Raw genomic sequence first — 27816 nt, 5'->3', positions numbered from 1 at the left:
TAAAAAATACAAGGCACATTGTGTAAAAATCAAATAGCTATTCATCAAAACGTTGTTAAAAAGCCTCATTTAAGATCATATACCAGCAAGCATTAAGTAACAGTGGATAATTTCAACTAAAATTTTATCTCAGTGCTATCTGATAACAAGTTCAGCTTGTCATCTTGATAGGATAATCTTACAGACTTCTGCCATGTTACTATTTACAGCAAGGTAACTTGGAAAATAATATAGAATTATATTATACTAAAGATAACAAGCAGTCTACACCAAGATGGTGAAACGGATTCTTTTCCTTCTCTCCTCAGTTTCAAATTAAGCAGGTACACAGAGCAAGTCCTACATATACAATCTGTTTAGCTGTTTACTACATTACAGTTAAAGCCAAACAAAACAGATTTATCTGTTAATTAAATATACTGACAACACTACATAACATTCCAGCGACATTTTGCTTCTTAACAACTTTGATACTGAACAAAAAATGTCTTCAACGACAACTCACTTTCAGGTCAGCAGCATTTTTGCAAAGCATCTGAAATGTCATTACGATTTTTTTCCCCAGTCTCATAGGACTTTATCTGCTTACTGTTTCTACACAGGGTAAGCAGCTGTCAGTTCTCAAATCCAGGCTTCCATGCAATTAAACAGCAGAGATATTTCTTTAGACTCTTGTAGAAAATAACTCTCTTGTCACATCCTTTCAGCAGCAGTAATAAAAGTTCATTTTTCAAGGATTAAACTCAGTAGGTTGATTTAGTGGTCCCATTTGAGTTTGAAGAATAAGAATTTGATTTCTTAGGGTATCTTCCTGATGAGAGAGACACCTGCATCCTCCGTGTAGTTCTCACACTTCGGCAGAGAAGAGCATTTTTAAGGTTGTCTCTGAAGTCTTTTGAAATATAGTAATAGATGAATGGATCAATACAACTGTTCAAAGTAGAAAGACACAGCGCAGTTATGTATGACACATACAGATAGCTCTGGTTGTAGGTTTTGAGGAGCAAATAGTGCACAACAAGCAGCACATTGCTAGGTGTAAAACAGATGAGATACATTGACAGGACAGCAATGACGAGTTTGATTGCTCTTTTTCTTTTCTTCCCAGTGCTTACATCTGAGATGGAAGCATTCAGAGTCTTAATCATTAGTATGTAAGCAACAGCAGTGAGGACAGCTGGGATTAAGAAAAGTCCAATTGCAAGGGAGAGAAAATAACTGAACATATCATGAGCCAAAACATTTTCAGGCAACACATCATGGCAGGTAGTAATGTTAAGATTTGAAATATATCTTGTCTGATTAACAAGATACAATGGGATGGTGCCCAACAAAATCAGTATCCAGATAGCAAGGGAGATGCCCAAGGCAATTTCAGATTTCTTTCTTGACTGCACTATGGGGTTCACTACAACCCAATACCGTTGCACACTGAGACATGTCATAAAGAGGATGGAGCAGTACATATTTCCATAGAAAAATCCAACAAGTACTTTGCAAAGACTTTCACCGAAGAGCCAATTATTGCCGTTTACATGGTAAGCAATTTTCAGTGGGAACCAGACAACAAATAGAAGGTCTGCCAATGCCAAGTTAACCATATAAATCACAGCAGGATGTTTCTTCATTGTTCGGAAAAAAAAGACCCAGAGGGCCATGGCATTGCTTGGCAAACCAATGATAAAGACAATGATATAGACAATGGGAAGAAAAACTGTAGTCAGCTTTCCTGTGAGGGCTTTTGCTGCAAATTCATCCACTTCATATATCTCTGAAGAGCCATTATTTGTATTTGGAACTTGCCGGCCAGCAAAACTTCTTCCTTTAGAACTGTTGGTTCTACTACTCTCTAAAATAACAATTAAAAAAAAAAAAAAAAAGAAGTTGCTGTTATCCAAGTACAGACTTTTTATCCTTTACAAAAAATAATCTAGACATCATGACTGACTCTGAAGAATTAAAAAGGGTCTCATCAACAAAAAATTAAGAATGGTTTTCAAACACATAACAATTTTTCTTCCCTTTACTACCCAAAAGACAACTATATCCCTATTAAAGGATTCTATTAGCAACCAAAATGCTCTTCCAAATCACTAATGACATTAAAAATACTCAAAATAGCTGAGAGGTACTCCTAGCATCAAAACAGTTACAACAGAAATTGGTTTCAGGGCACCATTATCCATTCACATGGTAGTGCCAGATTACCCAATTGCTGGGTATTGCTGTATAACTGCAGTAGAGGTTTCCTTAGTTTAGATAAGCTGAAAAATCAGGAAACTCCTGAAAATCACGAATGCAGTAAAAGAAGAGTATGCTGCCCTCAGACAAGTAGAACTGAAACTCAGAATGTAATGCCAAAAGCTGCACACAAATCATCTCTAGGGACAGAAAGATGTGTTACACCACATTTGAACTTAAAATTGAGCAAACTTTGTGCATGATGATGCAATCTGTGATCTCCCTCCAATTCATGGGCAAGATGGTCAGACAATCTCTGCAGCTTCTACTCAAAGTGTTAGGTGGTAGAGCTGACAGCTGTGGTTGCTCCACACAACCAACTTCCGACAGCCATTTTTGCTCTGCCTCTTTGGACACCACAGAAACTTGCGAACTGTATGGGGAAGCCAGCCATTCCTGACTGCTCTTTCTGACAGACTTCAGCTGGCCCAGTTCTGAATCCCTCCAGACCCAACACAGTCCTCCACACTAAAAAGCTAAACTGTGAAAGTAGACACTGTCCATGAACTTGTATGTTCCATCAAGTCAGACATCCACCAAGCTAAACTGTATGGAAATTGCCTGTCTGTGGGAGAATTATTTTTAACCTTATCAATACTTGTGGATTATTTTAGCCACAAAAAAATTCCAACCGGAGCATAACGGAGAGTCTTCTTGAGTAAGCAGGTTTTGTACAACAAGCCATGAACAGTGTCAAAGGATGGTCCCTTTGTTATTCTGTTCACCAAAAAGCCCTGAAGTATTAGTGTATACCTAAGAGCTGTAATAAAAATTGATTGACGGATATGTGAACCACAGACAGCTCTTAGTATTGCAAGAGTGGCAGAATAAAGGCCTGGTTTATTCCATTTTTGATCCATAGTCAAGCTAAATGGGTGATTTCAGAGATGTCTTGCTTTCATAGTAACTTTAAGTAGTTTGAGCCTCAAAAGTTCTGACTGCACATACTGGGCAACTTTTGTAAGTTCGATCAGGGCCCATATAGGGAGACAATTCAGTGTCCTGTTTGTATTTAACATTCCCTCACCAAGCAGCCAATACTTTGTTAAGGTACGTGCATTCTCTACATCCTTTTCTTACTTTTTCTGCACTTGCAGTTTTCCATAACAATTGAGACTCTTCCAAGCCGAGTTTCACTATGCCCGACTCACAGAGAATGCAATTGACTTGCTAATCTGCCCACGGGAAATGCTTCCTTGGCATCGCAAGGAAAAAAAGTACTCTCCTCCCACAACAGACTGTTTCAACACCTTTGCCATTTGTCCAGAAGTTATAACCCACTGCATACCAAAACGAAGGATTATGCTTACCCTGCAGACACAAAAGTGAGAGCAGCACAGAGCATCCAAATTAACAAGCTTAGGTCATGGTAGTAATACCCACATAGGGTAAAGGCTAAGATTACCGTGGTTCTTGGACCTGCAGCCTGGATTCACCACAACCCCGTAATGGCACTAGCCTGTTTGAAAACAGCCACAAGAAGCCTCGGGCTTACAGGGTATCTCCCTTGGTTCGGATGGGATCATTCTGCTAGCTCATTTTGCCTCCCTGCTCCATAAGATAAATCACCCAATTAAAACTCTTAGGTGTAGTACCTCCCTCCCCTGCCCGCCCAGGTCACACAGCCAGGCTATGAAGAGGCTTCAATTTCAGAAACTCAGTTCTGAACAACTAAGTTTGCAGTTACCTAGGATCTATTGGTTGTTCTCAACAGGACCTGCCATAAAGCTTGGCTTCAATATTTACACAACCTTTACGCATATACATTTATTATGTAAATAAGCACAGGATGAAAAAATACAGGAAGACACAGTGAAAAGGAGTCCGTAAGTACAGCAATGGGGTGGGTTTTTTTTTTTACTTTTTTCCCTTCCCAAACAGCATTTATGTTCAGTTATGTTCAGTTATGCTCAGCAATATAAACTAACATAGATAACAGTAGAGATTTTTAAAAAGCTTAACTTTTCAGAGTTGGGGGGAAAAAGAAAAAAAAGAGAACACGGTCTTAAAGGTTTTTTTGTGTTTAGAGGCAGCTTTCAGGCAAGTTGCCAGCCGAGAACCAGGTGAGATACAGCACCAATGCGGGTGAAGCCAGGCCACCCGTGCCAGGTCACCTGCGCTCCAGCAGCCCTTCCCACCCGCTCCGTGCGCCCAAGTCCGCGGGCGGCGGGAAGCCTACCCCGGCTGCATTTGGCCGTCGACCTGCTTCCCCTGCCCAGCGAGAAGTCCGAGGCGCCCTCCACGCGGGTCCCAGCAGCTCCGCAGCCACCGGCCCCTGTTTCGCAGACCTCTTCGGCTCCAGGACAACCCCGCCCGGCTCGCTCCAGCCTCCCCACGATTCAGAAACATGCCCTCCGGCGCGGCCCAGACCCGCGCCTCGCCCACCGAGAGCCCAGCTGTGCCCCGCGCACCGCTCCCGCCTGCCCCGCCACCGCCGGAGCCCGACCGGCAGCCGAGGGGCACCGAGCAATCAACCCGGCACCCACGGAGCCCTGTCAGAGCTCGGCCATCCCCGCCGACCCCAGCCAGCCAACGAGTTTTGGCACCCGTCAGCGGCAGCTCGCACTCGTTCTCCTCTCACCTGAGGGAGTGGCGGCTGCCAGCGCACCGAGCAGCAGACCAACCAGGCATAACCCGCAGCGGCCAGCCATCCTCCGTACTTCGGCCACTGCAGCCTTCCCAGCACGCCGGACCAGTTTCACCTGATACCTAAGTTAGGAGGGGGTGGAGGGCGCGGTATCGCCGGTTCCAGCCTGACGACGGGCGGGCCCGAGCCAGGCCACATCCCACATCCCCAAAGACTGTGGGGCTGCCCCTAAAATGGCGGGATGAGTCGCGCCCGCGGGACCGCTGCTCGCCGCAAAATGGCGGGGGCAACCCTTTACCCCTTCTCCGTGAGGGGGCGGCTGGTGTCGCGGCTTGCCTTACGGCCTACGCCCTGCTCCGTAGCTGAGCAGGTGCCGCGGCTCCCGGCCGTTCTTGCCTACTTCCCTCCCTTTCTCCCTGGCTGGTCCGCCCTGGTGGCTCTTGACCGCGGCAGGTGCTCTGCTACCGAAGGGGTATTCGGAGGCGGTCGTGGTCCCGGCCGAGCTGCTGGAGCGGAGCGGGCTCTTTCTGGGACCCAAGGGCCAGGGGTGAGCTGGAGAGGGAGCGGGGCGGAGGGACGTTTGGTGGGACAGCGTTACTCCTGCTGACTTACAACGCGCTGCTTTCTGCCAGCTTTCCTCCTCCATTATACTGTCATATGCAGACACGCAGGAAAACATATGACGGTTGCTTAACCCAGATGCATTTGTGGTACCATGATGGTGTGACCCAGCATAAGAAAGGTGTGTTTTCACCTGTCAGCCTCGCTTAAACTTGGAGTACACCAACTTTGTTTTGTAAGTAAGGATTTCAGGAACAAGATGAAGCACAATACGGTGCCAGCCGTGTTTTCCACAAATACGAATTTCAGAAATGTTCATAAAAATAAAGCCCACAACAGATCAAATTCTAAAATTAAAGCTACATGTTCAACCCTGGTTCACACTTCTAGGCCAGTTCTCCATTTGCATCGGTAATGCTTCCTCTGCCTCAGTCTGCAAAATGCTTCATGTTCAGCTGGTGATAAAATTGTTGCTTCTCCTTCCCCTCTACCCCATTTTTGAGTGAATATATTATGAATATACTATGTTGTTCTGAAGGGAAAATTGTTCTTTTTGTGGGCTTTCTGTTATGGTTCTTAAATACGGCTGTGAGTTGAGGTCTGCACTGTTCCCATTTTACAGATGGGAAATGGAATACAGAGAGATCCACTTGGAATTTAGGGTGTCTGGGTCAACATAAGAGACCTCTCTTTTTGGAGCCGCTTTTATAAGTTATTCCATACTTAAAGCATGGTTCCCATTTGTCATCCACCCAGCTAAGACTGTTTGTAGCTTTCTCATGTTAGTCTCACCTAAGCACTGGGAAAGTAATGTCCCGTAGCCTATCCCTCCAGGCCCCCTCTCTATTTCTTTCTGCCTCACTTGCAGTGCTCTTATGTTTACCATTACAAACCGTTTCATGGGTGCTTAATCTCCTGCTCCTAATGGCCTTGTCCAGTGAGTTGTAGTCTGCTCATCTAGCTTTCTATCTAATCTCCCTTTCAAACAGGCATGTACACATGTGCTGGCTACTGTTCTCTACAGTGTTTTTCCTCTCAGATCTCTATATTAAGGTGTAGTCAGCCCTTCTCTCATTCAGTTCCGCTGTAGCTCTGCTCTTCTGCCAGTGCTCAGTTGCAGGTTTCATTCTTTGTTTTTTTTTTTCTAGATTTATTCCATCCAGTCTGTCTTTCTATCCGCTTTGCATTCAAAGCAGAAAGCTCCTTCCCTCTTTGCTTGAATCCAGCAACAGTGAAAGGGACTAAGAACCCCAGAAAAAGGAATCACTGCTGTCACTAAACAAAATCTACTCTAGTCCCATGACAGATCAGAGCTGCAACTGGAGAAGTCCTATGGATGTGTGTAGAGAAAAGTGTGACTGCGGCTGCATCTTCTGGAAATGCAGCTCTGGACTTAGCCTCTTTGAGTGTAAGGAAACCATGTTAACAGAGGTTTGTAGTTTGCCTGGGTTTCATAGGGATGTCAGACACATGTAGTTGATGTGCAGACACACACACACACACACACACACACACACACACACACACACACACACACACACACACACACACACACACACACACACACACACACACACACACAACCACACACACACACACACACACACACACACACACACACACACACACACACACACACACACAATATCTCCGTTCAGTATCTTATAAGCAATTAATTAGATTCCCAAGCATTTAAACACGGGCCTTATAAGGGAGTGTCATGCAACTTCAATACCAAAGAACTCTTATAAACCTGTGTTACAAGAGAGACCTTATTGTGGCCTTTCAGTGCTTAAAAGGGACTTACGAGAAAGATGGGCAGAGACTTTTTATCAGGGCTTTTAGTGACAGGACAAGGTGTAACATTTGATTTTAAAAGAGTGTAGATTTAGATAAGATATAAGGAAGAAATTCTTTGCTTAGGGGGTGGTGAATCACGAGGGCAGGATGCCCAGAGAAGCTGTGGGTGCCCATGCCTGGAAGTATTTAAGGTCAGGTTGGACGGGACTTTGAGCAATCTGACCTAGTGGAAGATGTCCCTGCCCATAGAATGGAGTTGGAAATGGATGATCTTGAAACATCATTTCCAACACAAACCACTTTATGACTCTGTAATGATCTAAAGAACTAATGGTCTTTGGCACTTGTAAGCCGTTATTCCTGGTACTCCATCTGTACCTTACTAACGAGGCTTTTGTTCTGTTTTTATTCTATTTACTTTTATTGAGAAGTTGGTGTTCCTAGCTAACGTTTTCAGCAGGGATAATAATTGTTAGGAAGATTCCTCATTTGTAGGCTACAAGTGAGTTCTGCCTCATGAGTTAAAAAATAGAAGGTAGAAATGCTCTTGCCACTCCCAGTGTTCACATAACTGGGACCTCTGTACAGAGCAATCTCAAGACTTCATAATTTTTAGTTGCCTTTATTGAAGACAACTTATTTGTCAAACTTGTTTACAGTTCTAGTGTGCCATTTATCAGACAGTTTGGAAAGTAAATGTAACAATTTGTAAATAAACACAAAAAATAGGTTCTCGTTGACACTTGCTTACCATTGGAAAATAATTGCAATAAGTACAGCTGCCACAGAAAGAATAAATACATGACTATAAATGCTTATTAAACCTTAGTTCTCCATTACATTGAGTGATTTAGCCTGTCCCCACGAGAGCCATCTGGCATCATAGAAACAACAAGAGTACCTGGGTACTAAGTTACAGCAAGGCAGTACCAGGTCTCTGGGTTTAATAATCCTTTTTGATATCTTATTACAGCACAATAAGGGCCTCTATCCTTTCTCCTTGTATTTTACATTCATAAAAGCCTCTGTGCCATCTTAAGCAGTCTCTTCAGCTTGTTTCCCTGTGCCTTTGAAAAGATCTCTGTGTCACCTGCTCAGTCCTTGTTGGCCTTGCTGGCAGGCTCATTAGGTACTAAGTAATGGTTACCACTAACGTTCTTGCTGTTCTATGTGTGTCCAGCAAGCGTCCTAGGTAATGAGGGATTACGGGCAGCAGCTGTATATTTTTCTGTTTCTCTGGTAGTAGAGATCCATTTTATTTCCTGCTGTATTTAGGAAGTCACTTCCATTCCTTCTCTTACCTCATCTACCCCAAGATTATTGCAGGTGTTGGAAATTCTGTCCGTGGTAAATATGTGCTTTATGAGCACGTCGTGCTGACGTACTATTATGTTGTTGATACTTGGGGTGCCAGTATGGTGGCATATTCAGTCGTGGCACTTTGGAGTCACTGTGCTGGGGGAAGGGATAGGTAGTATGGGTTGTTTAAGGTGATCCCTTAATAGTTTTTGGATGTCACCCTGATTTTTCTGACCTTCTGTCAGCAGTGCCCTGTGTTTGCTCCTGATGTTTGCTCCTGATGTTTAGCCTTTAGTTCTTCCTGTACTTTCACTTTTCTCAAAAGCAAGGAGATCCAGAGCTTGGGCTGGAGGTATGACAGAGAGAAGTGGTGAAAGGTCTAGAACAAAATGTTAGGTGTGTGCACTGCCTGTGGGGTAAAAACACATGGCCCAAACCTGACTTCACAGTGACATGGAAGTACAGATGTGACTTCTGTTCACTATGACCTTGCAGCAATAGAAGACATGGAAATTTAACAGAACGGTTTGGACCAAGCAGAATATAGAGCAGAGCTTGTGCACTTTTGTTGGCAATTGCTTAAACCATGGTACATCTGTCTTCAAGTGTGCCTACAGCTACATGAATAAAAGCATGTTAGAGTGCCAAAATCAAGCAATTGAAAATTAGGAAATGCTATAATTTGATCTTCTTTTGCAATTAAGTGTGCTTAATGTATATGCATTTTGAAAGGGCTTTAGTTGTGACATCACATCCAGTTTTTCTGTGGTGCACTGCATGGAGTGTGCTCATAAATACAGATAATCTTGTACTTGCACCTCTGTTTACATGTATAGAAATACTCAAGATACTACCATTTAGCTAGTACTGACTTCTTATCCTGCTGCTGGTGTAAAATGAGGAAGTACTCTCTCTGCATAGATAGGAATGTAGAGAAAGGGATATGCAAATTGCTTGCAAATCATCAGTGAAACCACTAGCTTAGGCTGAGTTTGTATCTATCTGATGTACATTAGCACCATTCTGTTTCCTGTGCTGAGGAAATGGAACAACAGATGATTATTGAAGTAGGATAAAAATATGTAATGGCTCATCAAAATGAAACATTGCTATGTATTGGCATGTTTGTTAGAGTGGGTGTGCCCTTTGTAATAGCCAAGTAGTCTTCAGAGCAAATTATCTGCAAGCAGATAATAATCTTGCATCAAAACATGGGGTTTAAAATAAGGTCAGCAAAAATGGAAACGGGGTTATTAAATAGCTGTTATGCTTAGGTATGCAGAACATATCTATTTGCAGTAGAAATATAGTGGGGAAGATTGTGGTGGAAAATTAATCACAGTATTGGTTGTGATGAACTGGATAAGGATTTTCCACATCTTTCTCTTTCAGAATTGTGTCTCACATAGGAAGTTCATTTATCATTTATCACAGAGATAACTCTGTATTAACACTATGGGACTATTGAAACACCAAATAACTTTTAGGAACAGATCTATATTAGGTAACCATTAAAAGTGGTAACTGAAAATGTTGAAAGCCTTCTGAAACATCTTAAAATCCCATAACATTTCATAGAATCATAGAATAGTTAGGGTTGGAAAGGACCTTAAGATCATCTAGTTCCAACCACCCTGCCATGGGCAGGGACACCTCACACTAAACCATCTCACCCAAGGCTTTGTCCAGCCTGGCCTTGAACACTGCCAGGGATGGAGCATTCACAACTTCCCTGGGCAACCCATTCCAGTGCCTCACCACCCTCATAGGAAAGAATTTCCTCCTTATATCTAATCTAACCTTCCCCTGTTTAAGTTTGAACCTGTTACCCCTTGTCCTATCACTACAGTCCCTAATGAAGAGTCCCCTCCCCAGCATCTCTATAGGCCCCCTTCAGATACTGAAAGGCTGCTATGAGGTCTCCACACAGCCTTCTCTTCTCCAGGCTGAACAGCCCCACCTTTCTCAGCCTAGCTTCATACGGAAGGTGCTCCAGTTCCCTGATCATCCTTGTGACTCTTCTCTGCACTTTTTCTCAGATAATTTTTACTCTTGGTATTCGTTTCAGTAATATAATTAAACCACATCAGTTTTAAGGAGTGATTAACTTAATTTTTACAACAAAACCATTTGGTGCCAGGAAAACGTTTTAAATTCTGATAGGTATAGTGAAACGTTAATCCTAGGCAGTGAAAAGAGGTAAATGGGTTTTTCTTCTAGAGATTAATTAAATTAATATTGGGATACATTGACCAAACTGAGGACAGACTTCTTTTTCCTTTTCCTCTCCCATTTCAGTTAAGCCACTGTTTGTACGTACTGGTTTGTGAAACTGTTTTGCAGGGATTTAAAAGTTATTTTCAGTATGGGTGTATTACAGTTCTTGTCTAATGTTTCTACATTTGCACTGGAAGAAATATAAGGTGGAGTGTATAAATTACAATTCCACTTAAGGTAATAAGAATTGTTACAGTGAATCATAAATGCAATGGGAGTCGACAGTATCATCAAAGAGGGTTGTTTGTAATGTATGTGAGGAAGTCCTTCATTTAGCATCAGTAAGTTATTTGTTGGAGAGTGTTTTTAATTCAGCCAGTATCTTCCTTAAAGAAAGCTGGACAAAGTGCAGAGAAGATGTGAGCAGTTGGAACGATCCAGAGACTGTTTGGAGCAATTAATTTTGTTTGGTCTGAAGAAGCTTGTGGAGAGACATGATGGCATACTTAAAGTATGTCTAAGGCTGCAGCATATTTTCCATGTACACTGAGTAGGCTGAAATGTTAGCAAAATTAGATAACAGGGAAAAGGTTGTTACAATTGGCAGTAGTTTTATTGACTTCTTACTTTCTAGGGATTCAGTAGGACCTTCATCACGGAAGTTTTAAAGTGGTTTATACAAACATAAACGATATAGGTATGTATAGTTCATCCTGGCAGAAGTAGGTGATGCTCTGAGTAACTTTTCCAGTCCACCTGTTGACTCAACAACAATGTTCCTAGCAGAACAAAACCCTCAGTCCTTTATTACACAAACCTCAGTGTCTTAGTCTTGTCTGTGATCTGAATACAGTAAGATTGGACATAGTATTGTTATGTTGTGAGTCAGCCTTAGTGTTTTCATACTGGTGTAGCTCTGTTCAAAAACAAGTGCTACTGAAACGCTGTCTATGCCCTGTCTTATCTGGTTCTAGCTAGGAAGAGTTTAGATCCCTAGGTCATGCTCATCCCTAAGCAATCATGGCTCAGGCAACAGCAGAGTCTCCTGCTGAGATCCATCATGGTTTTGCCTCTGGGGAGAGGAGCTTATTCAAGCTCCTCTGCGTTTTTGCTTCCCCATTACCCAGAAGATAGCAGTTTTCCAGCCAAAGAAAGGACTAGAAGCCCAGAGGGAGAAGCATCCAGGTGGGGCACTGAGGGAGAAAAACCTGAAAGCAGCTAGGTTTCAGAGTGGCAGTAGAGCTCTGGGAAACCCCAAGGGATTTGTACCCATTTTGAAGAGCTAGACAACAGATGTTGAAAAATGCCAGTCACAAACCACAAGTTTGGTGGACACCAGGAAGAACTGTTTTTTGTGAATCTGAGCAAAAAAATCTCTAAGGATTGGCTCTTATGCCTGTGGTGAGCTACTCCAGGTTGGGAAAACACCATACAGGCAAACTGGAGTATGACACGATTTCCTGGTTTTATTATGATTCCTTTTCTGCCTTGTGTTCATATATCTCAGATTATTAGCAATCTGTAGTGAGAGTAACCCACAGTAGAAATAACCTACAGATATGCTAATACAGTTACTAGCCTGACTATTAGCTTCCTTCATTTCTGTCCTTGTTCATTTGCATTATTTCTCCTGCTCCTGCCAGCCTGCAGAATGGGATTGCTTACCTCATGCATTTGCTTTCACCAGCCTTTCCATGCTTCCTGGTTTAGTAGAAGCATGTTTATTTTTCTAGTGTTGTTCTGCTACTGCACAGTTAACTACTTCTTACACCCAGAATACTCTCAGAAGAGGATTTTCTTTTTCATCATCTTGCTCACCTCTAGAAGATGCCTATGGAAATGGAATCCACAAATCAAGGAACAAAGCAATGATTGATGAGTGGGGACCTGGAAATACATTGTTTTCTTTTTCCCTCAAGATCCCCTCATCTGTTGAGGTATTACCAGAATTATAAGATACAGTGCAGTGTTTAAGTAAATCCATTGCTAATCTATAGAAGACAAATGTATGTGGAGATGCAAGGATGGGTGAAAAAAGAGTTGTGTGAAAGGAAGAACAATCTTCCTCAGAATATTCTCATGAAAAGTTGAAGCTGCAGGCTTGCTCTAACCAGACCATAGTTGATAAAAGGAAGGTAGTGCTGTTACATATGCAGAACTGCTGAACATGTGATACAGAATTTGAGCTGTCATTTAGCCGATGCATTCTGGTTTAGTTTCAGAATGTGCTGGTTTCAGTTACCTCCAGTTTACTGACATGTAAACATCTTGGTGTAGATAAGGCCTGGGACAGCTGCAGGAATGAATGAATTCTGCCTGAGAATTGTTGATGGCTCCCAGGGAACCTAGGATTTGTCCAAGCAGTAATGCCATTCTCCATTGTGAATGGATGCCAAGAATCAGCATCCAAGAAGTTATTTAATGGCAACAGTGAGGTCCTGTTTATGAGATTAAACTCTTGCTAGTGCTGTTATCTAAGTAGTGTCTTTTTAGATTCAAGCTGATTATTTGAAAAAACTAAAATGGAAATAACTTCTGAGATATTCACAGAAGATTTCTAGTCTGAGCTTTTAGTTCAGTTGAATAGATAGATATGTGACATTCATTCATGACAATGCTGACTACTGTAAAAAATTGCATGAACAATTCCAGCATTGTAAAGTAAAGGGGGCCTTGAAAACAAAATTTCTAGATCTGAAAAGCCTCTTGCTCTATAAAGTATTTGTCTTTGTGATTGTTTAATTACGTTTCTGTTTTTAGGACCTGTCTTACACTTCCTTGAAAATTGATAATTGTAAATAAACAATTGTCGTGGTTTCAACCCAGTCAGGCAACTTGTTCACTCACTCCCCCCCCCACTTCTTTCTCTCCCCCTACTCCCAGAGGGATGGAGAGAAGAATCAAAAGAATGCAACTCCCACGGGTTGAGATAAGAACAGTTTAGTAACTAAGGTATAACACAGATCACTACTGCTACCACCAATGATAATAATGATAAAGGAAATAACAAGGTAAGAGAATACAACACCTCAGCACCAGCTGACCAATAACTCGCCCCCCCAGCCCGACCAAGTACTGACCCATACCTCCTCCAACCCTGCAGACTCCCAGCCCTTCCGGCTAACTCCCAGTTACCTCCTGGGCATGACGTGCTGTGGTATGGAATACCTCTGGCTAGCTTGGGTCAGGTGTCCTGTCTCTGCTTCCTCCCAGCTTCCCCTCCTCCCTGGCAGACCATGAGGCTCACAAAGTCCTTGGCCAAACCAAAACATCCTTGTTATCAGCTCTGTTCCCAAGCTGAAAGTCAAAACACAGCAGTGCACCAGCTGCCAAGAAGGAGAAAAATGACTGCTACTGCTGAACCCAGGACAACAACAAAAGTCATAACTGCTTTAACAGATTAAAAAAAAAAAAATGTTTTTTTGAATGACAGTTATCGTTTTCCTAAATGGAAGTGAACTTAATCTAAAGTTTGTTCAGTATCAATCCATCTCCCCTTTCTTATTCTGAAACTCTTTTGAAGTCAATGATAGGCTGCTAGTCTGAATTGCTTTGTAAGTTGCATGTATGAAATATGGCATTTTGACCACATTTCTAACTAATTGTGGAAATTTCAACAACATCATGCATTTATTAACTTCTGACGTTGAATTCCATTTCAAGCATTTAACCTGAATGTTTAGCTGATCTGTTGGTATCTATGACACATTCTGTAGTCTCATCCGTATTATACCTATATGTTGTTAATTTATGAGTGATCTAAATAAGATATGAAAAGTTACAACTTTTCTAGTGATCATAATAGTGAAACATTGTAACAGCTGTTTGGTAGGAGTATCGGGGAAAAAGAGAAATACAAGGCCATAGCTTTTTTTTTTTTTTTTTTTTTTCTTCTCACTATGTATGTGAACCTGCACCATTCCACTCCACCCCTGTGTGCTGGCTCATAGGTTATTAAAACGACACAAGGGTCATGAGATACTGGTCCAAAAAGAGCCAGAATTTTAACAGGATCAGTTCCAGTCTAGTTGATGGCATGCCTGTGTGGATGTAAAAGAGGGAGCGTTTCAGAGACATGCATGAAAGTCCAAGGACATTGAGTGGGTTGGGCAGTTCATGTGGCAGCAGTCCTGGCTTATGACATTTAAATAGTACATGTCATTATAGTTGAGAAAGCAGCATGAGAAGTAGAGAATTACTGTTTTGGCTTTGCCTGATTTGGCAGAGACATCTTGCCTGTTTTATGACAATAACTTCAAGTTAAGCAATGAATACATGAATGTCTCTTAAAAGCTAGATTGAATGGGATTTAAGTTAACTTCTGCAGCTGGGAATAACAGACAATATGGTTATCCAGTGACATGAACAATTTAGGTTCTGATAAAGTCCAACAATTTTTTGGCACACGATAGAATGTATTGAATAACTTCTGTGGGAGATCTGGCTAAGCAGCTGAGAGCACTTCAGCCTGTCTGTTCGTGTCCTTCACTACACAACTAGGGGCCGGGACCATCCACTCGAATACTGGAAGCCAGGTTCAAACATAAAAACTTTGCACAAAGAGCACCAAGTAGGTAGGAGACCTGTGGAGCTCCTTGCCAAAGGAGGCTGGGGATACAGGAGCTTTACATAAGTTCTCAGGAAGACTGGGCAACACTTGAAAGACAGGTGCATTGAGGATTACTAAAGAAACAACCTGTAGCTGGCTTGGGAATTTCCCTAAGCAGAATGTAGTATAAGGAGTGAGGGAGTAACTGAGGAAATACCATTTATGTTTGTCCTCCTCTTTTTCTTTTCTGTGCATGTACTTAACGGTCACTGCTGTGGCTGGTATCCAGGGCAGTGTGCCTTCCTTTGAATAGTGCAGTCATTTGCCCTAATTCTTAGGCTTTTCCAAGATGTAAGTTAAACTTGAGTTAGCCAGTTTGTCAATTGCTAACATGTCCATGTGTCATTATGGATGTCATTTAGGTTCAACTCTGAAGTCCTCCAGCACTTTCCTGTGTTTCCTTGTGCTCGCCTGACAGAGACACAGTTTGCTGATGGAGCACTCCTGGAGCAGCTCTATGCTTTCCAGGGAAAATGACTGTGTCACCTCTGCAGGACCTGCGGGCTCAGCTGGGTGAGCCCAGCTGAATCCCTCACAGCACACTGCAGTAAAGATCACAGTTCGAGAGAGGTGCTGGCATGTCTTAACCTGCCTTTGCAGAGCTCCCTCCATCATAACTTATCTGAGGAAGGATAGGGTCTGTCCATGCTACCTTCTGAGACACCTCACTACTGGTTTGAGGGCAGATACTCTTTGTTGCAGCTTGGAGACAGGGAATTGGAAAAGCTGGAGGGGAAAACATAGCTGTGCTAGAAACTGGTCATCTCCTCACTCACTAGCATGGAAAGGATGTGTCTGGCATTGAGCACACACGGTCTTCTTGTAGTTTCAGTGTCACCCCTCTGTCTAGATCTACCACATGCGCTTTTACTTTAATTCAAGCTGTTTTGCAGATTGCTTTTTGGGGTATTCCTGCTATCATTGTCATTGAGATGGAGGGAGGCTGCTTTTGTCATGCTTAGGGATTATTTGTTAAAAAGCATAGAGATTGGAACAATTTGTGTAATTATTTTCATCAGCAGGACTGTGGTCTGTCTAGAGCAGAGCCCGGAGTCCACAAAAAATTAATCCAGTGGAAAAAATATGCCAGTTAACCAGGACTCCAGAAAATTACTTGGAAACCCCCAATGCTAAGAAAGGACGTGAGGAGGAAATCCACACAGCTGTGCTGAGTCACATGCTTTCCACACAGCCATCCTGTCTGTTCTCACAGTGTTTTCAGTGTGGGAGAATCCAGGATCCAGCCTTGTCCCCTCCCAGCATCTCAGCCTACCTTCCCAGCTGTCTGTAAAATCAGGGGAAAACCACAAAGACCTTATCAGATTCAATGCTGTTATTTGGCCCAAAATTGAGAACTATGACGCTATCAAAAGAAGCTAGCATTATGACCAAAACCAATTTTATTATTCCATCATTACATTTTGAGAAGGGAGTCCTGTTTTTGTAAAACAATCATTTGTGATTGAATTGTTTAATTTGCAGTTGGATTGTTTAATTTCTGTTTAAGTTTAATGAACAACGTAGCCATAATTGTTCACATTTAGAAAAATATTTTTCTTTTACTTAATTGATCCTTGTCAAACATTTAAACTCTAGATATATAACAGTGTTGTATGATCTAGGTGCTGAGTATGAAAATGCTTAGTCAATGCACATTTAGATGAGAACAAAACTGTTAGGATTTGCAAATTATTTGCTGCATGTGCACAGCAGCCACTTTCATCATTAAAAATGTGAAAGGGAAAGATTGTTAGATAATGGGAAGGACAGAAAAAGGTGCTTCCCTCTGCCTTGCTGCAGGGCCATGTAGGAGCTTCAGTGCATTCTCCAGCTGCCACATTGTCCCTGCTCCTGCCTGGGGTTCCTTTAGGAGTGGGAGGGGAAAGTGATTCCACAGAGTACTGCACCCCAGCAGCCCTCCCTGATCTGCTGAGCACAGCATGGCAGTATAGGAGCCCACCGCAAATGTGGGTTTATTGCTGCAAGGCACAGAATCAGGAAATCTTCCATTTTCCCCTCTCTGCTTTAAACCATTCAGTGTCTTTGGCAAATTCACATGGTGGAAACAGGATTTGGATTGTTAATCAGCCCCTCTTGTGAGGAGCTAGCAGTTAATCCTTCAGAAGGAAGTATTTTCTTCTGACAGTACTTAGTCCAGTTGACAGTTGTAGTTGTTATGTTGGATTGCACCAGTCCCAGGCAATTTTCAAGCCTTTGTTCACCAGGGGACTGCTACCAAGATGCTTTACCCCATGTCACAGGCATTAACAATGCTCAGTAAGAGCCAGACCTCCCATGCAGTGGTGTGCTTAGCAGCAGCCAGGGTCTGTTATGGAGGCTTCAGATCCCTGCTCCTGTCGAGGTTCTGTCCTGGTGTCTGCTGCCCTAAGTCTGGGTTTCCGCAGGCATAGCTCCTGCTAGGACCCTCTCTCTGCTGTGCTTAAGGCAACTAAGCTCATCATTCTCTTGCTGAGTGGGGAGCTGTTTACCCCTTTGTCTCTCCTGCTCCCAGCATCCCAACTGAGCATTGCTCCAGCAGGACAAAGATCTGCCAGAATGCTTGGTTATGAACTCACACCCACCAGCTTCCTTTACTAAGTCTAAGTAAATCCTTCAGCACTACAGTTAATGATTTTACATTTAAACAATGTAATCTTGCCTTTGTTAAGTCTTCTAGCAATCAGGGAGTGTCTTTTTTTACAAAACAGTGTAAAAGGCTGAAGTGCAAGAGCAGCAGTACTTGCATTTCAAGAGCATAAAAATTCTGCGTGGTTGTTAGAGGAGTTCAGTGTATTAGCTATCATTGCTGGGTTTGATGTCAAATTAACAAGGAGTGTGGGGGGTGAGAATTAAGACAGTCAAAATGTTCCACAAATGTTTGCTCTGGGGAAGCTGTATTTCCAGGGTTGCTAAGGTTAGCTCCCCATATTTAATTCAACATATCACTTGATGATGACAGCTTCAGTGCTAGCCTTATTGCTGTGCATTTTCTGTGAAAATGAAGCACAGTGCTTTTCTACCTACTTTACTGCAGTACTGGAGATTTGAAAAATGAAAAAAAAATATTGGATTTTATTCTTCCCACTATGTTTAGGTTTGTTTGCGCTTTGGCAGAAAAGCTGGTTGGTCTGGTTTGTCTAGGATGGAGTCATTCCTGTATTACCTTTCTTCATGAAAGATTTTCTTTTTCTTTCCTTTTTTTTTTTTTTTTTAAAGTATGTACATCATGAACTACACATGAAAATAATTGAAATATGATTAAATTACCTCTACTTATAAATTACATTTATAATTTGTAATTAAATACTGAGTATAGGTCACAGGAGACTACAGTGAAGTACTGTATGAAGATTTGAAGGATTTATGAAGAGTAGTTGAGTGGTTCAGGGTGAAGAGCTGCTCCAAAGAGCTAAAACTTGTGGTATCTGGCACCTGACACCCTGCAAAGAGAGTAGCCTTGTTCCTGCCAGCCTCCCTCCCATGCTGGGCAGCACAGCAGGAGGCAACCCCAGTGAGTTCGGACATGAGGTCTGGTAACCACTTGAACAGAAGGCACGGGCTGTCCCTGCTGAAGAAAACCGTCTTTGGCCTTACTGGGAGTTTTCTGTATCCTCTTGTCAGGAAGGGAGGGTAGGAGAGTTGGATGATTGGAGCTGGGGGAGAGCATGTCCTACTGTCTTTGCTTTGTTAGAGCATGACATGAGAGTAAATGCCTTGGCTGCCACTAAAAAAAAAACCAGCAAGAAAACACCTGTGCTTTGGAGCAGGCACAGAGCTAGGGATCTCGGTGAGCAAGGGCTCAGGAGAAACTGCTAAGGGGAAGGGTGCAGCCTGCCCCTTGCCTAGGAGACATCAGGTGTCAAACCCAGAAAATCCTGTTTCTGCTTTGCCACTGGATGTGGCAAAACAAAGTTCGTCCTTGCTCTCAGACTTCCTTCTCTCCAAAAGAAAATCTACAGAGAAAGAGAAGTCAGAGAAGCAGTGCTGTGTTTTACCCATTACCTTAAGGGTTATAAAGCTAGGATCGAAGCGTAAAGTGGGTTGCAGCTCACGTATATCCTTAAAACAGAGCTCCTACCTCCAAGTTAAAAGATACTGTAGTGCTTAAACATTTACATTTTCCCCTAATTAAATTATGCCACTTTGCTTAGAGTATTTAGGTGTGTTCATTGGCACACTGGCTGCTTGCATCCTGTTTATTAACAGTTACCTGGCAGGATGCAACCTAACACCACAGAATCCTAAGAAGTGTGAAATAAAATCATGAAGGAACAATCTCTGTACTGCTTTTCACATTCTGGTGCCTACAATGAAGTGAACAACTAACATGCAGCAAAACTTCACAAATTTTTCAGGTTCATCCCCAAGAGCAGTAAATTCCCATATTGTATCACTGGCTTGGTAACATAATGGCAAGCATGACATCCCCACACAGAACCAATCTTTTGTATAGTGCTTGGTTGTGGACATGTAAAAGAATGCTTGCCTTTCATTTGAGCTTGACAGTTTATGGCATTTTATTATGTATTTCCCCTTTTTTTAAGCCACTCTCTTTAGTTCCCGAAATACTACCACATACCAGGCCACGGGAAAAAAAATCACATCTGTTGAAAACTAGAGAGTGGTAACAGGGTGTCTGTAGTCAGGAGTTAAAGCAAAGGTGTTGACAGTCCCCACCCAGGTTCATATTGCCTTCCCAGTAATAAGCAGCAGCTTTTAGTTTACTGTCTGTAGCTTGAGCCATTATAATATACAGAAGTGGAATGTTTAAAGGATTTTTATTTCTTTTGGGAAAGTCAGGACTTTCTTATTTTAAACAAAAGTTGGATTCTCTTGTAACTAAATTCAGCATTACCACTTTAAGGAAAAAAACAGTAATTGTTATAATCCTCAAAATAAAGCCTCTTGAATGGTAATTATCAGCTCCTCAGGGCAAGGATTGCATAGTGGTTTACTCAGTAGGTGCCCTGGTTTTGCTTGTGTTTTGTATGTGCTATCAAAATATGCATTCAGCTTACTTATAAGGAAAACTCAGACTGAAGTGAGGAAATAAGGAGGAAACCTGGAGTGATGCCAGCGTATGATGATGCCAACACTGAGCTGTTGACAAAAGAGCTCACTGTGCATGGAAGGCAACTGGTATACACATTGCTTCAAATACTTTTCTCTTTAGTTTTCTGTTCCCCACCCATGTGTTCCTGTGTATTTCTGTTACCAATAAAATGAGTCAGAAGATACTATGATGTATTTTCCCTTCCATAGGATACCGGATCCCCTCCCCAATGGGAAGTGCTAAAAGAACAGACTTGAGGCCTCTCAATTCACCCAGTAAGCCTGTGCCTGAGAATACTAGCAGTGTCTTCTGATGATTTTCAGCAGTCAAATAGAATTCATATATATATGCCAAAAGACAAGTATATATAATGACTGACCTGGCTAAATAGGCAGCTTTGGGTGGAAATCAGGAAAAAAAAAAGAGGTTTTGACATTTGGAAGAAGGGGCAGGGAACTCAGGAGGACTACAAAGACGCTGTGAGGTTATGCAGGGCAAAGCCTAGCTAGAACTTAATTTGTCTACTCCAGTAAAAGGCAATGAAAAATGTTTCTATAAATGCATTCACACCAAAAGGTGGCCTAATGAGAATTACCATTCTTTACTGGATGCAGGACAAAATGTAGTGACAAAGAATGAGGAAAAAGCTGAGGTACTTAATGCCTTCTTTGGCTCAGTCTTTAATAGTAAGAGCAGTTTCTTCTGGGTAACCAGCCCCCAAGAGCTGGAAGACAGAGATGGGGAGGAGAATGGAGCCGCATAATACAAGCAGAATTTGTTAGCTACCTGCTCCACCACTTAGAAACACACAAGTCTATGAATCAAGAAGGGATCCACACAATGGTACTGAGAGAGCTGGCAGAAGTGCTCACCAAGCCACTTTCCATCATTTATCAGCAGTCCCAATTGACTGGAGGTTGGCAAATATGACACCTATCTACAAGAAGGGCCAGAAGGAGGATCTGGGGGACTACACACCTGTCAGTCTGACCTTGGTGCCATCTTGAGTGCCATCATGTGGCATGTACAGCACAACCAGGTGACAGGGCCATGTCAGCATGGATTTATGAAAGGCTGGTTTCCTACTTGACTATCCTGATCTCCTTCTATGACCACCTGATGGACTTAGTGGATGAGGGAAAGGCTGTTGATGTTTTTTAGTGGTCCTTAGTAAAGCCTTTGACACTGTTTCCCAGAGCATTCTCCTGGAGAAGCTGGCTGCTTATGGCTTGGATGGGTGTACACTTCACTGGGTACAGAAACTGGCTGCATGACCAGACTACAGAAATGGAATAGCTGGATCTATCACTTGGCTATAGCAGGACTGAGTAACTCCTGGCACTGCTCAAAGCACATATCTAGCTATGAATCCATTTTTGTCATGTAGGCAATTATACATTTCTAAACCAGCTGTGCTCCAGAACCAGGAATCAACACTGGTAGAACTGGGCTGAATAAGCATTTATTGGAGGATAAGGTTTTCACAGTTGTAAAGTTTGTTGTGTTACCAAACGTGTGACTGACAGCTTTTCTGGCTCACTAGAAAACTGCCATTACACAATAGTCTGAGTAAGACACTTATTTTGTATGTGCATTTAAGTAGGAGGATAGTCTATTTGTGGTACCAATTGAGAAACCCTTAAGACCTGTACTTCAGCACATGATTAGAAGCAGAGCAGGCTTTTGGCAGATAAAAGGCTCTGCAGTCCTGCCAAAGCCTGGGGAAAAGAAGGGAAAATCCCATGAATCCAAGAGGGAAAGCTAGTGAAAGTGTGGCAGTCTCACTGTTCTTAATGATTACCATATCTTTGATTTAGATCAACTGATAAATTTATGAATTTGTAGAGAGTTTCTCCACTTTCAACTTTTCGCAGGCCAGCTTATTTTTGGAGTCTATATAGTGACAAGAATCACGCCAAGGATAGCATGTGGAAGGAAGTAATCTGCAAAATAGTTTCGTGTTTGGATGGTTATGAAGTCATGCTTTCAACCTGACGGTGAATTTTAAAGTAGCTGTTACAGGAGCATTTCTGCCACACTTGACAAGGCTGGTCTGTGTTAAAGTTAATCTCACTGGAATTACAGGGTGTAACAACTTGCTTCTAATTAAAGAAACAGTTACTCTTTATAGAACTGATTGCTACAACCTATACGCAAGCCCATGACAACAAAACCAAGATATGTGCAAAATGTGTTGGTGGTGGCTCTAACACAAACCTCAACAACAAAGCCTAAAAATCTTTTCTGGGTTGAACATCAAATACACAACAGCAGGAACTCTGTGGAGAGAGAGCCCTGCTAATTCTATAGCTAATGCCTTCAATGTCTGTGAAATTAAAATCGTTAGTGCAATGAGCAGAATTGCCACAGTAAACAGTGAACTTTATCTTTTGTACCTTTCCAGATGAACTGCTCACAACACACAACATTCAATAGGGTCTTAGAATAAACAGCAAATCTACTGTATGCTTAAAATTGGTTATAAATCTGGGGCTGTGATAACAAGTTGTCGTGGTCATATACACAAATCAAGCTGTCCTTACTATGCTTCAGTCAAAACATATTACAGTTATAGTAGGTTCTTGTCCAATACAACAAACAAGTACAAAAAGCTGTAAGCAAACTCTTACACAAAAACCAGCAATGCTGTTTGTCCCTATTTCTGTCACAAAGCACTTGTTTGATGAGTTTAAGGAGCTATCACCACCTGCAAGGATCCTCACATATGATAGTTCAACTTTGCTTAGAAATCTGAGCTCCAGATATTTCTTCATGTGATAGTGTTCCAAGTGAACTATAATGGAAGATTATCCTTAAAAATTTCTTCCTTTGTTGTGTGCAGTCTTATTGCTGCAGAATGTAACTCATGGTTTTCTAGAGAAGCCCTGAGTTTAGTCTGTGGGGCTGGATGTCTTTATCAGTGTTATTACGAAAAATGATCATCTGGTTATGGCTTGTAAAACATCTGATTTCTGTATTTAAGAAAGGAATACAGTAAATGTCTGCTTGATAGTGCAGTTGTCACAATTACAGCAATGGGTTAAAACAAATCTCTGATAAGTGACTAATGCACATACCTGCACACACATAAACATACCCATGCATACTGCATATGGGGCTGTCAATGTGGGTTCCCATCTTGCACACATTCCAGAGTGACTTGTGGAACAGCAGCATTTGGTAAGATGGTTCTGTAGCACTGTGTTCACAGGCCCCAGGTTAGTGGAGAGGCTGTCCGAGTTCAATAAGCTAAGGCTGATGCCGTAGAATCATAGAATAGTTAGGGTTGGAAAGGACCTTAAGATCATCTAGTTCCAACCACCCTGCCATGAGAAGGGATACCTCACACTAAACCATCTCACCCAAGGCTTTGTCCAGCCCTGCCTTGAACACTGCCAGGGATGGAGCATTCACAACCTCAATGGGCAACCCATTCCAGTGCCTCACCACCCTTACAGTAAAGAACTTCTTATATCCAATCTAAACTTCCCCTGTTTAAGTTTTAACCCGTTACCTCTTGTCCTATCACTACAGTCTCTAACAAAGAGTCACTCCCCAGCATTCCTATAGCCCCCCTTCAGATACTGGAAGGTTGCTATGAGGTCTCCACGCAGCCTTCTCTTCTCCAGGCTGAACAGCCCCAACTTTCTCAGCCTCTCTTCATACGGGAGGTGCTCCAGTCCCCTGATCATCCTCGTGGCCCTCCTCTGGACTTGTTCCAACAGTTCCATGTCCTTTTTATGTTGAGGACACCAGAACTGCGCACAATACTCCAAGTGAGGTCTCACAAGAGCAGAGTATAGGGGCAGGATCACCTCCTTCGACCTGCTGGCCACCCTGCTTTTGATGCAGCCCAGGATATGGTTGGCTTTCTGGGCTGTGAGCGCACACTGCAGCTGGCTCATGTTCATTTTCTCATGTGCCCCATGTCCTTCTCCGCAGGGCTGCTCTGAATCTCTTCTCTGCCCAGCCTGTAGCTGTGCCTGGGATTGCCCCAACCCAGGTGTAGGACCTTGCACTTGGCATGGTTAAACTTCATGAGGTTGGCATCAGCCCACCTCACAAGCATGTCAAGGTCCCTCTGGAGGGCATTCCTTCCCTCCAGCCAATCAACCGAACCACACAGCTTGGTGTCATCAGCAAACTTCCTGAGGGCGCACTCAATCCCACTGTCCATGTCAGCGACAAAGATGTTAAACAAGACCAGCCCCAACGCTGATCCCTGAGAGACACCACTCATTACTGGTCTCCAGCTGGACATTGAGCCATTGATGACAACGCTTTGTGTGTGGCCATCCAGCCAGTTCTTTATCCACCGAGTGGTCCATCCATCAAATTGATGTCTCTCCAATTTAGAGACAAGGATGTCATGGGGAACAGCATCAAATGCTTTGCATAAGTTCAGGTAGATGACATCAACTGCTCTACCCCTGTCCATCAGTTCTGTAGCATCATCACAGAAGGCCACCAACTTGGTCAGGCAGGATTTCCCCTTAGTGAAGCCATGCTGGCTGTCACCAAGCACCTTGTTGTTTTTCATGTGCCTTAGCATGCCTTCCAGGAGAATCTGCTCTAAGATTTTGCCAGGCGCAGAGGTGAGACTGACTGGTCTGTAGTTTCTGGGTCATCCATTTTCCCCTTCTTGAAAATGGGGGTATATTTATATATAACCTTAGCTTTATATATATCCTTAGCTCCCTGGTCCCATGCTGCTCACATAGTTCCTTCCTTCTCTTCCCCACTGCAAGGTCTGATGCAGGTTGTTCTTGTTAAGAGAGGAGTAAATGTGGGCTGCTTGTACATTGCTCACACAATAAGAGGAGACGCTGAAGGAAAGCTGGAGGCAGCTAGGCTTTTTTCTTTGGCACTGTGATCAGGACAGGATATTCTTCAGTCAAAGGAAAGTCCTGAATTAGCCTATCCAAGGCCATTCACATGCGCAAAACCCACATGCTTTTAGGCAGAAGTTCATTTGCTGTCTCATCAAGCTAAGTCCTGTTTCCTCTCCCCAGAGGTGGCTAAATCTTAATGAAGTATTATGAAACTCAAGACCTGTGCCTCGCTTGTTGCACAGGTGAGGCTGGCACTTGTCTATTGTCCTGGGTTCAGCAGTAGCAGTCATTTTTTCTCCTTCTTAGTAGGTGGTGCAGCCCTGTGTTTTGAGTTTCAGCCTGGGAACAGAGCTGATAACACCGATGTTTTAGTCTGACCAAGGACTTTCTGAGCCTCATGCTCTGCCAGGGCGGAGGGAAGCTGGGAGGAATCAGAGACAGGACACCTGACCCAAACTGACCAAAGAGGTATTCCATACCACAGCATATCATGCCCAGGAGGTAACTGAAAGTTAGCCAGAAGGGATAGGGACTGCAGGGTTGAACAAGGTATCGGTCAGTGCTTAGTCAGGCTGCGGGGGGCGAGTTATTGGTCGGCGGGTGGTGAGGTGTTGTATTCTCTTCCTTTGTTATTTCTTTTATCATTATTATCGGTGGTAGCAGTAGTGATTTGTGTTATACCTTAGTTACTAAACTGTTCTTACCTCAACCCATGGGAGATGCATTCTTTTCGATTCCCCTCTCCATCCCTCTGGGAGTAGGGGGAGGGAAAGAAGGGGGTGAGTGAGTGAATGAGCTGTCTGTCTGGGTTTAAAACATGACATCTGTTAATGGGAGCTTAAAAATCCTTGCCCTTCATATGCTAGAAGAAGCCCAACTCTGCCTGGCCCAAGCACCCTCAGGCATGGCTGTTCCTGTGCTTGGGGCTAGAGGCTAGGCAAGCTCCTGAGCTCCACAAAGACGTGAGGCACGGGCTTGCCTGCTGCACACCCTGGACCTTGTACGCTGCTGCATGCACGAGCCCAGGCTGAGGTACTGAGCTTCAGCCATGGGGATGGAGCAAGGTAAAGGCTGCCTTCATCCTGCCTGCTGCTCCTCCTCCTCCTCGGTTTGGATGTGCAACTCTGCTGATAAGAGTGGGGCAGCTGGGTAATTGGAGGGTCGGGACAGCCAAGCTACAGCTGTAGAGGCACCCACTGCCAGCCCAGCTATCCCTAAGGGGCTTGGGGGCTGTTTGTCACCAGCAGAAACCTGGGGAGATGATGGGTGCTGAGCTGGGTGCACAAAGCTCTCAACATTGCTGCAAATTGCTTACATGCCCTGCTGAGAAACATCTCACTAGTTTTTCGCAAATAGATTGGCCTTTCTTTAATGGCATTGAAAATCACGTCAATTCAAGAAAATACAAAATCCCATTTAGATTCCAGTATCACTCTCCTGTTACTACAGCTCTCTCCCTTGAGCACCTAAGCACGAAAAAGTTTAGAAGAAGACACTGTTAGTATCTTTGTAGAGGTTCCCATATACTCATAAGAGAACTGTAACCCTGTCTCTTGGCAATGTTTCTACAGACCTCAGTTTACCCCCAGTGTCAAAAAATAATACTGAATGGAGAAGTGGCTTCTCCTTGTAGCTGCTCTTTGCTCAATTTGGTTTTTATGTGCTAGTCCAGTAAGACAGGGTGAGGAAAAGATAAAAACCCAACAGCCCATCTTGTTTCATTAGAGCACAAACAGGAGGTACTGTGATTGAGCAAAAATCAAATATTTTTCTCTAAATAGCAACAGCTCTTGATGACTTATTTTCAAGTTAGGAAATACTTTCACTGCTTTAACAGAACGTGTCAGTTCTGTTCTGTAGAGAGTCTGCTGCACCACTGATCTTAGTTTAGAAACTAAGATAAAAACATACAACCCTGGAAAACTACCCAGACTGGTTTAAAGTACCCAAAACATTATCTTCATCACCCCACCTCCCCCTCACAGTGTAGCAGTTGAGCTAATGAAAGATACATCTTTAGAACAGTTTGTCTTGATATTAAAGACTGTCTTAAACAGTTTTAACATTGTAAATATAATTTTGAAAGAATTTTCACCATCTCCCATGCACATATATAAGGCTTAGAACTGTTTTAACTGCCTAATGAAAAATATCCATGAGTTCTGAGCAAATTTACAAATATATTTCGTCTAGTGAGTGAAGTGCTGTAAGTTCCTCCTTTCAAAAAATTTTACTAAAGACAGTATGCAAATAAAAATAGAAAAAGAAAAAAGGTCAAAGTAAAGTGAGATATCTGAGCTGAGTTTCAGAGCTTCTGTAAACATAATTTTCAGTGATGGGAGTAGTATTTTCTTGGTCACCCCTAGCTTGTGTTTGAGTGATAGAAAGCAGAAATGTTCAGCATATATGTTATTTCCTCTGACATGAAAACTGTGTTAACTAACTGGATGTATTATAGTTTTTGTTGGGTAGAATTGCATGTACCTCTTAGATTCAGTGAAGATGGAGACAAAAAAAATGTGTGAAAATATATTGAAATAAATTCTACAAGTGGCACTGGTATACAGGTTTATTCCTTAAATGACATATAGGAAAAACATGCAAGAAAAATATTATT

General features: G+C 42.7%; 1 protein-coding gene across 1 annotated transcript; it reads right to left on the bottom strand.

Moving 5' to 3' along the window:
• Positions 1–344: 344 nt before the first annotated feature.
• Positions 345–4892, bottom strand: F2RL1 (F2R like trypsin receptor 1). The gene is made up of 2 exons (XM_057405423.1): positions 4823–4892; positions 345–1849 (listed from the first exon to the last, which is right to left on the bottom strand). Exons 1-2 carry the CDS (start codon positions 4890–4892, stop codon positions 744–746), a joined length of 1176 nt encoding a protein of 391 aa, XP_057261406.1. The 3' UTR covers positions 345–743.
• Positions 4893–27816: the final 22924 nt, after the last annotated feature.

Source organism: Pezoporus wallicus, unplaced genomic scaffold (assembly GCF_028554395.1).
Source record: "Pezoporus wallicus isolate ANWC-B61680 ecotype Strahan unplaced genomic scaffold, APGP_CSIRO_Pwel_v1 scaffold_2696, whole genome shotgun sequence".
Taxonomy (NCBI): domain Eukaryota; kingdom Metazoa; phylum Chordata; class Aves; order Psittaciformes; family Psittacidae; genus Pezoporus; species Pezoporus wallicus.
This window is presented reverse-complemented; position numbering and strand designations above follow the sequence as displayed.

Bases quoted from the DNA above. Each gene is read 5' to 3' on its own strand.
- F2RL1 (XM_057405423.1), bottom strand. From the start codon at position 4,892: ATGGCTGGCCGCTGCGGGTTATGCCTGGTTGGTCTGCTGCTCGGTGCG. The intron at 1,850-4,822 runs GTGAGAGGAGAA...TTGTTATTTTAG, and splicing joins GGCAGCCGCCACTCCCTCAG to AGAGTAGTAGAACCAACAGT.